General features: G+C 38.2%; 1 protein-coding gene across 1 annotated transcript in view; it reads left to right on the top strand.

Moving 5' to 3' along the window:
* The window catches only part of Nup188 (nuclear pore complex protein Nup188), a 67,577-nt gene that overhangs the window by 27,769 nt on the left and 22,456 nt on the right, over positions 1-17,352 (top strand). The window contains exons 10-15 of the mRNA XM_069836187.1: positions 329-608; positions 2,762-3,092; positions 6,115-6,248; positions 8,072-8,230; positions 9,483-9,767; positions 12,272-12,423. Coding sequence (XP_069692288.1) covers positions 329-608; positions 2,762-3,092; positions 6,115-6,248; positions 8,072-8,230; positions 9,483-9,767; positions 12,272-12,423 — 1,341 coding nt within the window. The remainder of the gene's footprint in view (positions 1-328; positions 609-2,761; positions 3,093-6,114; positions 6,249-8,071; positions 8,231-9,482; positions 9,768-12,271; positions 12,424-17,352) is intronic.

Genomic DNA, 17,352 nt, shown 5'->3' with positions numbered 1-17,352 from the left:
ATATATCCAAACAATAAAAATATTATTGGTACATTTGGGTGGCAACACTGGTCGCAACCGCAGCAAAAGTTTCAACAAAACCGATATCAAAAATGCTGCGGCTCCAACCCTGAGAACCCTGTTCACACATCGCTACTTCTAAGCTGTGCGCAGCATGAAAAAGTAGCGGGTAGCAGGTTTGGCAGCCGCTACTTTTCGGGTTGCACTGTTGTTCACACGTCGCAGTACGAGAGTTGCGCAGTTTTTTGTACTGCAGCACTGCAAAAGTAGCGACGTGTGACTGTACCTTAAGAATACAAAAGTGAAGCATGTTGTTTTGATGTAACAGGTTCTGTCAGCTGTCGAACCCTCCATCGCTGCTGCTGGCTGCCTGCCTTGACTGCATGATGGCACTGCTGGACTTCTTCCCTGAAGATGTGTGCACACGTATTTCCAAGCTGCAGTTCTTGCCAGGACTCTACTACTACAACCCGACTCTCATGGAGTGCATACGAGCCGAGCACATCAACCTCTTCATGCTGGGCACACTTGTGGTCACCCAGGAGCGCTCTTGTGGTACATACCCCCTGCTCAAGACCTACCTGCACTTCATACACAGGCTAATGAAGGTAAGGAGCAAACAGCAGTTTTCTTGTTTTATACTGGCTAAGAAGAAAAATCACACTTATGAGATGATTATCTAGGTGAAGTATGCCTCGTGCAGCCATGGTATCTAAATTATTTAAGTAAGACACAACTATGAACTGTTTGTACTGATGTCAATTTCTTGCTTTTAAAATGCATCTCCTATAATTCAACCATGATTTTATTTTATATAATCTCCATGTTAGTTCTGTCACAACCACTGGTGTAGCTCAGTCGGCAAAGGTACTTGCTTGCCAATCTGGAGTTGCACTCGAGCGTGGGTTCGATTCCCGCTTGGGCTGTGTTTTTCCGAGGTTTTCCCCAACTGTAAGGCGAATGTCGGGTAATCTGTGGCGAATTCTCGGCTTCATCTTGCCAAATACCATCTCACTATCACCAATCCCATCAATGCTAAATAACTTAGTACAGTAGAACCCCAATTATCTGTCACCCTATTAGACTAGACGTCATTTCGGAAGGCGGTTAGCTTCTATATGCGCCGTAGCATTTCTGGTATGTGACGTCACAAGCTTCTACAGTAGAACCAATCAGAATCAGTCTATAACAAGCACTTCCTGAGTTCGTTTGTTCACGTGCGAGTGTTTCAATACATTGAATAAGTAAAACTAACATTTACTATGTGTATGTAAGGTAAATATATGGAAGAAGAGACTGTAAAAACACAAGTATTACACAAGCAGGCGCGGAAAATAGTGTTTAAGGTGTATAATAATAACGTTAACGAGCAGAACGCTGCCAGCCATCTTGATGCTGGCAGCAACGTTGCCAACGTGCAAGAAACGACTGCAGAAGCATGTGGTGTGGGATTGAGAACTGTGCAAAGAATATTGTTAGTGAAGGAAAGAGGGTTTGTTTGGAGTCATGCTTACAGTAATCAACGGCTAAGGTCATTATTGTCTTTTGATAATTTAAATTCTCTCCTGCGCTATTTGTATTGCACGTGCGTGAAGTACGATGTGGCAATGTTGTACACTGCCTTGCTCTCTCTATCTGTCTCTCTCGACGCAAATGCTAGCAGACAACCCACCTTCCGAATTGCCGTGGACTTTAACCGATTGCTGGATTATCTGACTATCTTTCTCTTGCTTTTTTTTTTTTTCTACAGACACATATATAGTCTGTCTTCTTCATAAGTATGAAGTACTACTATACATTATATTAGTACCAGTATGTATTTTTTCTAGAGTATGTTATTACAAACCTTGACACTTACACAGTCTGATCTGCTGTTAGAGTTGCCGTACTGTAAAATTTCTATATAAAATATATTCCATGAGTATCAAAAGAAAACGTGTTGTGCTAAGTACTGAAAAAACGGGAATAATTGAGTGATTCGGGGAAGGAGAAACTGTGGCTCATCTCGCATCAGAGTACGAGATTGGTGTTACAACTGTGAGCGATTTAATAAAAATCAACAATAAAGTGTATAAAGTATGTAAATCTACAACACGAGATCTGGATTATTCTTATGTTTCCGCTGACAGCCATTACAAGGAATTTCCTTGCCCCTTAAAAACCTGTCGTTGACAACCAGACTTGAATGATGAACTTTTGATTCACTATCTAGTGTGTTAAACACAAGAACACAGAGGAAATTAAGAAATGCAAGTATTATTCACTTAATTTACGAAAAAATTTTACGGTACGGATTATCTGCTTTTTTCATTCAGTCCACCCCCTTCATTACCACGGATAATAGAGGTTCTACTGTAGTTGAAACAATATAGCTAAATAATAAAGTTAAAAAAAAGTCCTGTCACAGACAATTAATTTTTATTGTAATTGTAATTGTAAATTTAATGTTAATTGTAATTTTATTGTTCATATTATAGTTGTAATCCCCTGGTAGAGGGGCAGAGAAGGCCTGACGGCCTTATCTCTACCAGGTTAAATAAATAAATACTACTAATACTAATACTACAATTATCTACTTGCCTGCATATTCATTTGTTTGTATACAGACTTTTTTTACACTTTTAATACTTACCAAAGAGTTAATCCAAAAAGTATTTACGTGAAATACCATAACTTTCACTCAAACAGTGACACCAATAATGTGTAATTTGGTAAGCTTCCTTGTTGGTAAAATGTCCCTGAGTCCCGCTTGTGTTGACAGCCCACCTCCGAGATGGAGGACATGAACAGCTCGACGGCACTGATTGATGAGGATGCAGTGCAGAGTCGCATCCGCCTGGTGCTGCCGGGTGTGGTGTTCATGCTGCGGGATGTGTTCCCCAACTACATGTTTTGGCGTTACGTGGATGAGGGCGACCGCGAGGTGATTGCACTGAGCTGCATGCAGATGATCCACCAACTGCTGAACCTCAACCTGTCCAAGGAGCCGCTCACTGACACCAGTCGCCCCATCTGCATCTTGTACAGAGCCTGCCTCTACAGTCTGCTGTTCCTCGATGCTGGTGCTGCACTTCTCAGGATCGTGGGTTCAGGTAGATGACTTGAATTATCTTGTTTTAGTCATCCATTTACACTTTTGTCTCCACCTCTTCTTTCTTCTGGAACTTGTCTTTCTCATTCTCATTTTCTTCCTCCCTGTTCCTTTTCTCTCCTCTCCTCTCCTCTCCTCTCCTCTGTCCTCTCCATCATTGTTTTCCTTATCTCCATCTTCTTGTCCCATTCCTTTTCCCTCCCTTCTTCCTTCTATATTTTGAGGGACTATTTTACCTCCAGAGAATTTTACACTAAGGGACTCCATGAATCAGAAGCAGTGAAAAAATATAGTGGGACTGCGTGGGTGTTAATGCAGCTTGTGTGGGTACCTCTTTGTTACTTGTTAGCTTAAACAACAAGTTTAAGCCCCCTCACCACGACAAGGTGAGCACCCACGAGAGAGATTTTTTTTTTTTTTTGGATCAACAATTGGCTCTCTTCTGACAAAGAAAAATTTTACAGTCTGTACAAAAGAAACCAGATGACCTGAAAATGTACAAAAACTTGCCCAGACATGTTCAAACATTTTTAACAAGAGCCAGAACAGGTCCCATTGTCACTCAATTGTACCTACACCGATTTCACATTTCTGATAATCTTACTTGTCTGTGGTGTAATAATCATGATGAAGATCTGGAACACATTCTTCTATACTGTCCATCCATAAACCACAAAAGAAGTAAATTAAACTCACCAATACCGGTTGTAGAAGACACACCCCTGCAGTATATACTGACTACACCCCAACTCTGGCTACTAGCAACAGGCATCTATAATGAACACCGATCAAAATACCCCTCATCGCGCAAAACAACAACTGAATAAACTACAGTGGACTATAGTGGACTTTATGTTGTCAGCAAACAGCTGGATACATTAAGAAGATTGATTGATTGATTCATTCCTTCTATATTTTAGTACAAACTAGTCTCTCTTTTTCTCTTCCCATTTCTTTTGATGTACAGAGCTTTCAATTTAAAAGAGGACCTGCCATAAACAGCTACAGCATTTGTTGGAAATGATTTTCCTCCATTTCAGTGTATTTGTCCACACATTTCGCCATGTTCCTAGCAACCTTATGGAGCACTCCGATATTCATACTCTGTATGGCAGCAGTGATGTTCATCTTCAGCTCTTCCATAATGTGTGGAATGTTTTTGTGTACAATTTGTTTCAAGTGTCCCACAAAAGTATTCTGCATTGGAAAGTTTTGGAGGTCTTGAAACCCATAGTCCTCAGTGTTTTCATGGTTGTACCTGCTGTTTGACAGGTCACACCATCTTCTTGCATGTATGTATTTATTAACACTACAATTAGGTATACACCCGGTGGCAGTGATATATAATATAGAGTAATGACATTACAATAATTGCAGTAATAAAATTACAATAATTACAGCAATAAAATAACATAGTAATATCATAGATAAAATGTCCCGCGCGTGACGTCGCGACGTCTGTGGCGTCATGGTCTAAGGCATTCTGCCTAGGACTCGCGTTACGGAATGCACGCTGGTTCGAGTCCTCATGGAGGAAGAAATTTTCTCATGAAATTTCGGCCAGTGTATGGGACTGGTGCCCATCCAGCATCGTGATGCACTTGGGGAGCTATGATAGGTAGCGAAATCCGGTTACGAAAACCAGCTATAATGCCTGGCGGGGGGGGGGTCATCGTGCTAACCACACGATACCTCCATACTGGTTGGATGATCGCCCACCTCTGCTTTGGCATGTGGACGTGAGGCCAGCAGCCGGTTGGTCGGTTATGGTCCTTCATGGGATGTCGTGCTTCGGATTGTTTATTATTATTATTATTATTATTATTATTATTATTATTATTTATTATAGATCAAATAAACGTAAATTTAATTCTAACTATAAATAAGTAAATGCAATAAACTTAGGACTATAAATAAAGATATGCTATAATAACGTCTACTATAAGCAAAAGTAAACCTAATTAAATATTTCTATTAAATCGAACTATTATCAACTTAAGTAATTACATGACATAACTTAGTTAATTACGCTGCACCTACAATTAAATTCTCAGACTAATCTTTTCAACCTCCTGTATCCAGGAGTCACGTTTATCCACTTGCAATAAGCCTATGAACTACTCGACATTATCTTGGTAGGCCTCAGCATTCGAGGTTCTTTCAAAGAACAGGGGCCCAATTATTTGTCGTCTTGATATAGCATACCAGACAACGATTTTCAGAGGATGCAAAGAAGACTCGACCATATGGTTAAATCACATTCACAATAATCAGAGATAAACAATATGACTGTGTCCAACTGCAAACTCTTCGCTAAATTTACAAAACTGTTGTTTTTTTAATTGGTTATTTTACGATGTTTTATCAACTGCTATGATTATCTGAATGAGATGAAGGTGATAATGCTAGCAAAATGAGTCCTGGGTCCAATGCCGAAAGTTACCCAGCATTTGCTGTTAATGGGTTGAGGGAAAATCCCGGAAAAAAGTTCAACTTTTCCTAACCAGGATTTGAAGCTGGGCCCGCTCGTTTTATGGTCAGACGTGCTAATCATTACTCTACAGCGGTGGACTCATTTGATTGTTGCATGTTTACTAATTAGGACATAGGAATATATATCACTAGTACAAACAAAATATACACATACAGTAGTTACATTATGTATTCTTCAATGTGCGGTCCTCTTTTCAATTTAATGCATTTTAGAATTACGTTTATTCGATCGTTCTTCAGATGTGATATTTCAGAGTTGGATGTAACGAAAATGTGTAACACAGAAACATTGTTGTCACTGAGTCGAAGTAGAAATTTTGAAGGCCATAATTATATGGTTAGAAAGAGGAAGGGTGTGGGTACAGACTGTGGAAGTTTCGATTGTGTACTGCACTCCTGGTGGTGTGGAGCTCATGTTGGGGTCCCAAAACCATGCTCATAACTCGAGAAGTACACATTGTAGACGGTTTTATATTTGTGTTGTGTAATGTTGGAACATTGTGTTTGAGCCATATGTGTGATGTCTGCAGGAGACCATTACATCCAGGCTCTGATGGAGCAGCAGGTGAGTTGGTCTGCTGGCCGTGGTCTGACCTTCATACGTGTTGTGCAGCTGGCACTGTCCATCCTCAACCGACTCATGATCCTCAAGGAGTCCATCAAGGTAAGCACATTGCCGCGTGATTGCAGTTACAGATTTGTAATATAGTGACTACACTTGGATTGGTTTGTAAACTTGATTCATTATGCCTATTAAATAAATTATAAGTATAATTTCGAGGGAAAAATTGTTCCGGAGCCGGGTATCGAACCCGGACCTCTGGTTTAACGTACCAACGCTCTACCACTGAGCTACTCGGGAACTCTAACCGACACCGATCCAATTTTTCCCTCTATATCCACAGACCTCAAAGTGGGCTGACAACCGTCAAGCAACCAACTTCGAGTGCACACTAACTCCGTGTGACTTAAATTGTGGTTTTCTGTTAACGAACAGTGACGTGTATTATGCAAATCAAGATTTCAGGTATAACTCCCTGCAAAGTTAATTTGAATAATTTCGAGGGAAAAATTGTTCCGGAGCCGGGTATCGAACCCGGGACCTCTGGTTTAACGTACCAACGCTCTACCACTGAGCTACTCGGGAACTCTAACCGACACCGATCCAATTTTTCCCTCTATATCCACAGACCTCAAAGTGGGCTGACAACCGTCAAGCAAGTCAAGTAAGTTGTTTCTTCATATTTAATGTTTTAAATATTGAAGCACTTTCTTCACTGAGCTAGGGAAAGAGAATAAAGAAGTAATGGTGAAATGAAAATGAAATTCACAGAGAGTATTTACTCCACAGGCTTTTGTGCACCACATAAATTATTATAACTGCTAGCACATGTGTGCTCTGACCACAACAGTCAATTTCGTAGTGCCAAAGAAGCAGACATACACAGCATGATGCGTCTGCATTTGGAAAGTTGGCTGCACTCACTGTAGTTGTCCTGTCCTTGCCCTCTCCAGTTTTCCAAGCAAATACATAGAAAGCATTAATACTATGAAATAAATTAAAAGTCAGATCTGTTTTAAGTTTCTATTTTCACAAATTCAGAATTGTTGCATCACCCTGCAAATTCAAAAATTTTCTCTCACAAGCAAATGTTCTGATGGGAGCAGATAAAAAAGTTAAATATTTTTCTTCCACCATGTTAATAATGTCAAAAGAAATGCTTATACAAATTTTGGCCACTCGACCGCAATTATGAGGGCTGTAAAAAATAAGTTTACCAGGGTCCGCTAACAGAAAAAAAACACAATTTCATTGGACAAATTTATTGCAACAGACACAGCAATTGTTGAGCTATTTTTCAACATATTTTCCATCGGAATTCAGACATTTCTCATATCAACAGAGAGAGGTGCAGACGCAGTCAAATGCTGGTTCCAATCTGAGGCGGCTGACTTCTATGACACAAAAATTGATCTTATGGTATGACAAATGTCTCAGTTCCAGTGAGGGATATGTTGAGATATAGCGCAACAATTGTTGTATCTGTTTCAATAAATATTTCTATGCAATTGTGCTTTTTTCTATGAACGGCCCCAGGGAAAATCACTTTCTGGACAGCCTCGTAATTGCGGTCGAGTGGCCAAAATTTGTATAAGCACTTCTTTTGACATTATTAACATGGTGGAAGAAAAAAAATTAACTTTTTTATCTGCCGCCAACAGAACGTTTGCTTGTCAGTTGTACCATAATTTTATAAAACAACAAATATATAATTATGAGGTAAATTTGATGTTTGTGACTAATGATGCAGTGCAAAATGCATGTTACCCAATATTTCATATTAGACTTCCCATCCTGCTGATAGTGTTAGCTTACTTTTGTTTGAGAATCTACAGAAGTTGCAATTTCAACCACTGATTACATAAGAGAATGCAATAATCACATATTATGTGTTTGTTACATGTGCAATTGTTTGTGTGTTACAGGAAGAAGACAAGCCCTGCCCTCTGGAGTTAAGCATTTACACACAGCCATCACAAAAGCATGGCTTGAAGATAGTGCTGGTGGTGGCCAACTACATATACCACTGCTTCAACCCCAACCTCCCACCCCTGGCCATGAAGCTGCTCCGGAGGTTTGCAATGGTTAGCACAAGGAAGCAGTTCAGGGAATCTTTAAACTGAACAGTTTTTTATTTTCAAGTTGCCTTTTCTGTCCCTCTTCATATCTATCTTTCTTTTCTCTTCTTTTCGAATGAAAACACGGAAGATTTTCTGCACTATGTTTTTAAGATTTATTATTTTTACTAACCCCCTCAAAAAGAAGACTGAGATGATTGAACTTTATTGCCACCCTGGAGATATCATAAAAAGACATTCTCCTAGCAGCCACCACATTGAAAGACCAATCTTGGCTGAGGAATTGAATCTTGCTCTATGTGTTTCTGATGTTCACCAGATTATAGTCGTGAGCATTACAGAGAAAAAAAAATTGTATTTAGCTGACATCTGACGTCAGTGAAACTCGTGTATCACCCTGTATTATATTTTTGTCATAAGATAAAATTATATAAGTTGGTGAAATGAAATTTGTCAAGTTTAGGAAAACAGAACCCAGGATAAACTCTCAATCTCTGATTTTGTCACCACAAGCATTTCCAATCAATACTGGTGACCAAATCTAAGCTCACAGAATGAAAACTCGTACTTTAGTTCTGAACTGCTGGAGAAAAAAAACTGCGGCATTTATGACCACTTTATAGTGAAGCAAAACTTACAATTAAAATTTGCTAATCTATGATGAACATTATTATTGCAACCTTCTTCAAGAGATGAACTTTATGGAATGCATACGGCGAACATTTTATGGAGCAAATATCCATGGCTATCCTTGAAGTTGGCACTTAATGCATATTAAACGAATTGATTGGCAACAGGCCATGACTGTTTGGCCAAGCATCTGCATAGAATTGGAATATATCAGTCTCCTAACTGTCCATTGTGCAGCTCAAATCAAGAAATGGATTCAGAACATCTCAAAATCTGTGCATCAGTGGCTAACCATGAAAATATCTTTGAAAAATGTTGGAGTGCAAGAGGTCAAATGACTTTATTGTCAAATGCCTGGCATTAGAACACAACAACAACAAATGTAATTTACATTTAATTCTTCTAGTTGTAGTGCAAACTTTCTACCTTAATCAGCAGCTATATCTGGGAATGACCATGAGTGAAATATGTTGATAATATTGGACAAAATCGAAAGCTATTAGGTATATTAGATATTATATATTATGTATTTATTACTTTAAATTGTAAGTCATGATCAGATGGCCTGGGTGATATGAAACTTTCATGATGTATTACTCAAATCTGATGGTGCACTGTATTGTTGCAGGATATGCCAAAAGCTCTGATGTCATGCATGGGGATGAAGCCAGACGTGGTGCGCCACACGTTTGTTGCCCGCCTCAATTCAGAGGTGGAGAGTGTGGCTCTAAAAGTGGCTCTGCTCGAGCTCGTGACCTCATGTGTAGAACACCAGCCTGCTCTTGCAGATGCCTTCCTGAACGTGCATCATCCTGCAGAGTCCAAGCGAATGTTTCAGAAGAAGCAGAAGAAGACTGATGAGCAGGGTGGGTGCCTCATCTTTGCCTGTGACGTCCTCAGCAGTATGCGAGAGGTGAGGTGTGAACTCATTAGGATTTGAGTCTCTTCTCTTCCTTGGACAGCCTTTGTAACTGTATTAATTGCCAGATGTGTGTGTGTAATCATTAGTGTTGAGAATTATATGCACTGAGTTACAAATGGCTTTTTGAGAACCCAGAGGTTCATTGCCGCCCTCATATAAGCCCGCCATCGGTTCCCATCCTGAGCAAGACTAATCCAGTCCTTAGCATCATATTCCACCTCCCTCATTCTGCACAAGGGCAGGTCCTTCACTACAAACCTAGCTTTTTCCAACCTTTTCTATTTTCTGCCTTCATCTTTGTCTCTGCATATGATCCATATACAGTATTGTAACGTCTGTCATCTGATATCTTCTTCTGCCCCAAACTCCTCACCCGTTCACCATTCCTTCTAGTGCATCTTTCCAGTTTCTTCTCAGCCAGTGACCCAACCAATTCCTTTTCCTCTTCCTGTTCACTTTCAGCATCATTCTTTCTTCACTCACTCTTTCCCAAACAGCTTCAGTTCTTATTCTGTCTGTCCACTTTATATGTTCCATTCTTCTCGATATCCACATTTCAGATGCTTCTTTTCATTTCGTTGCAATGTCCATGTCCATGCCTCATACAATGCCTCACTCCACACAAAGCACTTCACTAGTATCTTCCTTACTTCTTTTTCCAGAGGTCTGCAGAAGATGCTCCTTTTTCTATTAAAAGCTTTCTTGGCCATTGCTATCTTCCTTTTGACTTCCTTGCAGCAGCTCATGTTACTGCTTATAGTATACTCCAAGTATTTGAAGCTGTCCACTTGCTCTACTGCCTCATTTAGAATTCGCAAGTTTACCTTCTTTATTTTTCTTCCTATGATCGTGGTCTTCATCTTATTTGCATTTATCTTCATCCCATACTGCTCACAGATGCCATTTAGCTCCAGTAGCATAACCCTTATTATCATCTCTTCTGCTAACAATGCCATATCATCAGCAAATCTTATGCACTTTATTCTTCTTTCTCCTACTATCACTCCTCCCATGTTCTTCTAAAAACAGTTCTTCACTAAATCCTACAAGTAGATGTTGAACAGGGTAGGTGATAAAGGGTATCCATGACATACTCCTTTCCCTTTTTCACTTCCTTCAGACATTTCTTCTCCTATTCTGACTTTCATTCACTCATTGTTTCATATAAAGATTATTGAACAGCCTTCTCTCTTTTCAATCCACACCAATTTTTTTTTGGATCACCATCAGTTTATTCCAATTCACTCTGTCGAAAGCCTTTTCTAAATCCACAAATTGTATATACACTTCTTTATTCTCTCTAGGTATCTTTCGCTGATTGTTTGCAGTAGTCCAATTGCATCTCATACTTTTTTCCTTCTGAAGTCAAACTGTTCTTCTTCCAACTGTTCTTCAATCTTAAAATATAAACGACAAATCCATTTTAATATTATCTTCCCATCTACGTTTCACCCTCCCCAAAGATTTTTTTCCCTTAGATCTTTCAACTAACACTATATGCTATAATCCCTGCCCATGTCAAATATTTGAATTTAATGTTCCTAATTATGTTAGGTGAAGAATATAATGCATGCAGGTCTGCGTTATGTAACTTTCTCCGTTCTCTTGTAACTTCATCCCTCTTAGTCCCAAAAATTTTCCTAAGCACCTTATTCCCAAACACCCTTAACCTCTGTTCTTCTCTCTGAGAGTCCAAATTTCACAACCATACAGAACAACCGGTAATATAACTGTTTTATAAATTCTAACTTTCAATTCTTTTGAAAGCACATTGGATGACAAAACCTTCTCAATTGAATAATAACAGGCATTTCCCATATTTATTCTGCGTTTAATTTCCTTTCGAGTGTCATTTATATTTGTTACTGTTGCTCCAAGGTATTGAACTTTTACACCCTTTCAAATGATACATTTCCAGTTTTTACAGTTCTGTTTCGTACTATGTTCTGGTCACGAGACATAATCATATACTTTGTTTTTTCTGGATTTACTTCCAAACCTATCTACATGCTTGCTTCAGGTGAAATTCCCGTGTTTTCCCTAATAATTCGTGGATTTTCTCCTAACATATTCACATGACCTGTATGCACAAGCAGCTGATGTAACCCATTCAATTCCAAGCCCTCCCTGTGGACTTTCCTAATGGCATATTCTAGAGCAAAGTTAAAAAGTAAAGGTGATAGTGCATCTCCTTGCTTTAGTCCGCAGTGAATTGGAAAAGCGTCAGACAAACTGGCCTATACAGACTCTACTATTTCCTCTTATGATCGTACAAAATAGTGAGAAAAAGTAAGTTTTAATAATTTTGTTAAATAATGGTCAAAATAAAAATTAGTAATTAATATTCTAGTAAAAAATTTTGTAAGAAATAAGATGCTATAATAATTGTACTATAGAAATTACTTCATTTCTATAAATGTTGATGCATTTTATTTACATATTTACGGATTTCCTCAGCTGGTTAGCCCACTTCAGTTATGATTGCTCTCACACAGGACCCCAGCGTGGCAACAGGTCCACTGTACCAGGCTGTGATGAATCTTATCCATGCTCTGTGGATTGGGCACAAGGAATTCGTGCTGAATTTCCTACGTAGCAGAAGTGATTTTTGGGACTGCTTTTGTGCGCCATTGTTCCAGAAACCCAGGTGAGTGAAGGTTTTGAAACCAACAAAAGCTTTACTTCAGCAGTCTGTGACTAATTTAAGGTACGGTCACACGTCACTACTTTTGCAGCGCTACTTTTATACTGCAGCTGCAAAAGTTGCGTGTCGTGTTCACACGTAAGCCAAAAGTAGCACGCTGCACGCTACTTTTCGTGCTGTGCAACCCGAATGCTGCAAAAGTTGCAACTGGAGGTTGCGAGTCTGTTCACACGCAAGGCGCTACTTTTGCAGCCGCAGTCATGCTGCAGGTTTCCATCTCCGTATTGACTTCTCAATATACATTTTATGGTTATGTTCGCATTATTAAGAAACTCATGCGAAAGCTTCCTTATCTATTATTTGCTTTTCTGTCGTATCTAGTATTCAGAAATTGACGTTATTTTTACTATAAAGCTTTTAAAAACGCCTATATACTTAAATGATAACCAACAGTATATTCACGTAATCAATGTTGGCAACCCTCCTGTTTGGCACTACGCTACGGAAATTAAAAAAAATGAATTATATCGTCACCAATTATGCTCAGACTGTGTTGTGTATTTAATAACTGTTACAAATAATTTATTTTCATCACATTTGACATTAAAATATATCCAAGCAATAAAAGTATCATTGGCACATTTGGGTGGTAACACTGGTTGCAACCGCAGCAAAAGTTTCAACAAAACCGATATCAAAAATGCTGCGGCTGCAACCCTGAGAACCCTGTTCACACGTCGCTACTTTTAAGTTGTGCGCAGCATGGAAAAGTAGCGGGCAGCAGGTTCGGCAGCCACTACTTTTCTGGTTGCACCATTGTTCACACGTCGCAGTACAAGAGTTGCGCAGTTTTTTGTACTGCAGCGCTGCAAAAGTAGCGACGTGTGATTACCTTTAGTTACTCCACTAAGTTTCCTAATAAGAATTCAGTTTCTGAGGTGACAGACAGCTGTAAAGTGTCACTTCTATGGCCAGATGATACACATAAATTTTGATGTGGGTAAGAAATGGCCAGTAAATTTTCTCTTTGGGCTTGCTCATCCTGAGAGAAGGTTGCTTTTTTTTTTTATTCTATAATTAAATGACTTCTGTTTTCGCTTCCTTCCGAAAGAAACTGTGCTAAGATCCTTTTTTTCTCTCTCTACAATTCATACCCTTGGATTTGAATAAGCAAATATATCGATTTGATGCTGATGTTGCTAAGCATTGAGTGTGCTTTTGTATCTAATCATTTCTTCGTTTTATACAGTTCTGCTTTCTCACTTGTTTATGAATACTTATTATTCAGAATTAACAATTTTGATGTTGTTTAAATAAACTATGAACTAGAAATGTGGTATATCGATGATGTTGAACAGCAACCTCATAATTATGTCAAAAAATTCATTTTAATATCGAGCGAAAAAACATTTTAATATCTTGAAAATGAACAAATGTCTGATATAAGAGAATATTTAAATCTCTTCTTGTGAAGTTTGTGTTCATGCCTTGAATCTTCTAGGGTGACCAGATTCACATCGATAAAAGAGAGGACACAAAGCTTCAAAAAGGAGGGCATTGTTCGAAAAAAAAGAGGACAGAAAATATGTACTTAGGTTTAGGTTTATTATACTGTAGATTACGTCAGTATCTATTTTATTAAAAAATATTTACAATACAGATTTAGGCTTATATCATACTTAAAAGTATATTAATATCCACTTTATTACAAAATAATTATGAAAAAACTTATGATTTTATAGTTAGCTACATATTATGAAAGTCAAGGGAACTATAATTATTAAAGAGAACAGATAATATCTATTTACATTTAGTCTTAGGCCTATATTATACTTAAAATTATGTCAATATCTATTTTATTACAGCATACTTATGATAAAACTTAATAATATAAAATGATTTAACAGTTAGCTACATATGAAAGCAATGACCATAACAAGTAAGAGCAAAGAGAGTTATGATCATTGGCAAAGATTATACTTCGTCGATGCTGCTGCCATCTACAGGCAAATTACTTGAGAAAGGTGTCAAATCAGATAATTTCAAAATTAAAATTACAAGTTACGAAAAGGAGGGCATTTCTTGATTTTTTTTTTAATTCCATCCAGACTCAGGACTAAGGCTTAAAAAAAAAGGACATGTCTGGACAAAAGAGGACATCTGGTCACCGTACATAAGATATGTTGTTGTTGTTGTTTTCTAATCCCAGGCGTTTGACAATAAAGTCACTTGACCTCTTGCACTCCAATATTTTTCAAAGATATTATCATGACCAGCCACTGAAGCACAGATTTTGAGGTGTTCCGAATCCATTTCTTGGTTTGAGTTGCACAATGGGCAGTTAGGGAACTGATATATTCCAATTCTATGTAGGTGTTTGGCCAAACAATCATGGCCTGTTGCCAGGGGCGTATTTTGTGGACTACCGGGGCTACCGGTGGTAGCCCAAGGAAATTACAAAATAAAAAGTTTATAATATAACATAATGTAATAATTTTGTATTATTAGTTTTACCATAGTAATTAAAATTAAAGTAATTGTTAGATTTATATGCCCTCTCTGCTCTCGAAAAGAAACAAGTTGTCAAGGCGGCATCACTGGAGAAACCGCTTGCTACGTGAGGTAGCCTGTGACCGTACCGCAACACGCTGTCCTTTGCACAACTGCCCATCCCCCCGCTCTCTTCTGTTTCCATCGTGCAATGTAGGCTGAGTGAGTTGCCGCTCTCGTGATCGGTTTCTTCGCAGGTGCGAAGCAGCAATACACTTAACACACTAGCTCATGAATGTAATTGTGTTCTTGCAGTGCAGTATTTTAAATCTGTGATTTGTTCGAGTGTCTAAGAGTTATATTAATTGTGAATTATTAAGTTTTTAATTTCCCAATTAAGTGATATTGTGAAAAATATGGCAGAACAAGTTTCTGGAGAGGTTTGTGTTGAAAATGACTGTGTAATAGAAGGTTTATTAAAAGTGCCTTTTAACCGTCGTACATAACAACGAGAAAGTTGAAATTGTGAAAATGGAAAGACCAACTCCTGAGTTAAATTTGTCCATGGACGTAAAAGAAAAACAGCGAGAGTACACACGCCATTTCACTTCAACATCATATGGTAAGTGGAATTGGTTGTGTGGTACTTCTAAACTGTCTAAACTATTTTGCTGGCCATGTTTGTTATTTAGCCGCGAAACTAATGTGTGGTCAAAAGAGGGGTTTTCTAATATGAACTCCCTTCGAACGGCAGTCCTAGAATACGACAAATCAAAAGCTCATATTTGTGGTAGCATGAACTTTGCAAACTTTGGGAAGACAAGAATTGATTTACAGCTAGATAAGCAAAAAGCTCTACACATCAACCAACACAATGCTCTTGTGAAAAAAAAATCGGGAGATTTTACTGCATCTTATTAACGCAGTCTGCTTTCTAAGAAAACAAGAATTGGCTTTTCGGGGTCATAACGAGAGTGTGGAATCAGACAATATAGGAAATTATATTGAATATTTAAGTTCCTTAAGTGAATTTGACCATTTACTGGCCAATCATCTTGAGAGTTCAACAGTATTTCGTGGTACTTCTCTCGCAATTCAGAATGACTTAATATTTGCTATAAGTGGGGTTATGATAAAGAACATAAAACCTTTTGTGGCCATTGTTGTTGATGAAACAATTACTGCTCTAATCAGAGTCAATTGTCCACTGTTTTAAGATACATCGACAGTACTGCCAATGTTCAAGAACGGTTTATAGGATTCACAAATGTCAGTTTGGACAAAACTGCTGCTGCTTTGTTTCAGCATGTGGAAGGTGTTATAGCAGAATACAATGTCGGCAATAAGTTAATTGCACAGACATACGATGGTGCTTCAGTTATGGCGGGAAATATTAATGGCTTAAAAACAAAAGTTCAAGAAAAGTATCCTCAAGCACTATTTGTCCATTGTTACAGCCATGTTCTCAATTTAGTTTTGCAACAAACTACTTCATCCATTCCAGAATGCCGCATTTTTTTCAAAACACTGTTGGGTTTAGCTGCATTTTTCTCATCATCTCCTAAAAGATCAGAAAACTCGAGGAATTTATGAACAAGAAACTCCCAAAAGTAGCACCAACTAGATTGAATTTTACATCTCGGCTTGTAAATACAGTAAAGGAATACAGAGAAAAACGGACTGCTTTCTTTAAAAATATCATTTGTAATGACTCTGAAGAAAACTGGGATGATGCTGTAAATGTGCAGGCTCAAGGATATTTGAATTTTTTCACACAGTTTCAGAATATATTTCTTTTTGAAGTCTATGCTAGAGTGTTCGCACATACAGATGTGCTCTACAATATTCTTCAGACAAAAAGTCTAGACATAGCATACTACTTGCAAGAGGTATCAAAGTTAAAAAAAAATACTATATCCGAGTTCAGACACAGTGGGTTTCCGTCCATATGGAGTAATATGGAAAATGAAAATTCTTCAGCCAATACAATGGAACCACCATTAAAGCGAAGAAAAGGAGATGATGAATTGAAATACGGGCAGCTGTACTACAGCATACTAGATCGTATGCACATGGAAATTACTGACAGATTTTCTGATTATGGAAAGCTTCAGTTCACACATCTTCTAGATTCTCAAAAATTTTCTGCTTATAGAGAAAACTTCCCGAATGAGGCACTAAACAAATTATTTCAGTCCTATAACAGTCACTTTGATCAAGTACGTTTGAAAAATGAATTAAGTGTAATATATTCAGCAGAAGTCTTTGATTTTTCGAACAAACCTATCCATGAAATATTATCTGCCATATATGAAAACCAGCTGAACCAAGTTATTCCTGAAGTCCTTAAATTGGCAACATTAATTGTGACAATACCAGCTACGTCAGCATCGGTAGAAAGAACATTTTCTGTGTTGAAGAAAATAAAATCCTACTGTAGAT

This window comes from Periplaneta americana, chromosome 9, assembly GCF_040183065.1.
Source record: "Periplaneta americana isolate PAMFEO1 chromosome 9, P.americana_PAMFEO1_priV1, whole genome shotgun sequence".
NCBI classification, from domain to species: Eukaryota; Metazoa; Arthropoda; class Insecta; order Blattodea; family Blattidae; genus Periplaneta; species Periplaneta americana.
Note: the sequence above shows the minus strand (reverse complement) of the source record. Positions and strands in the feature narration are given on the sequence as shown.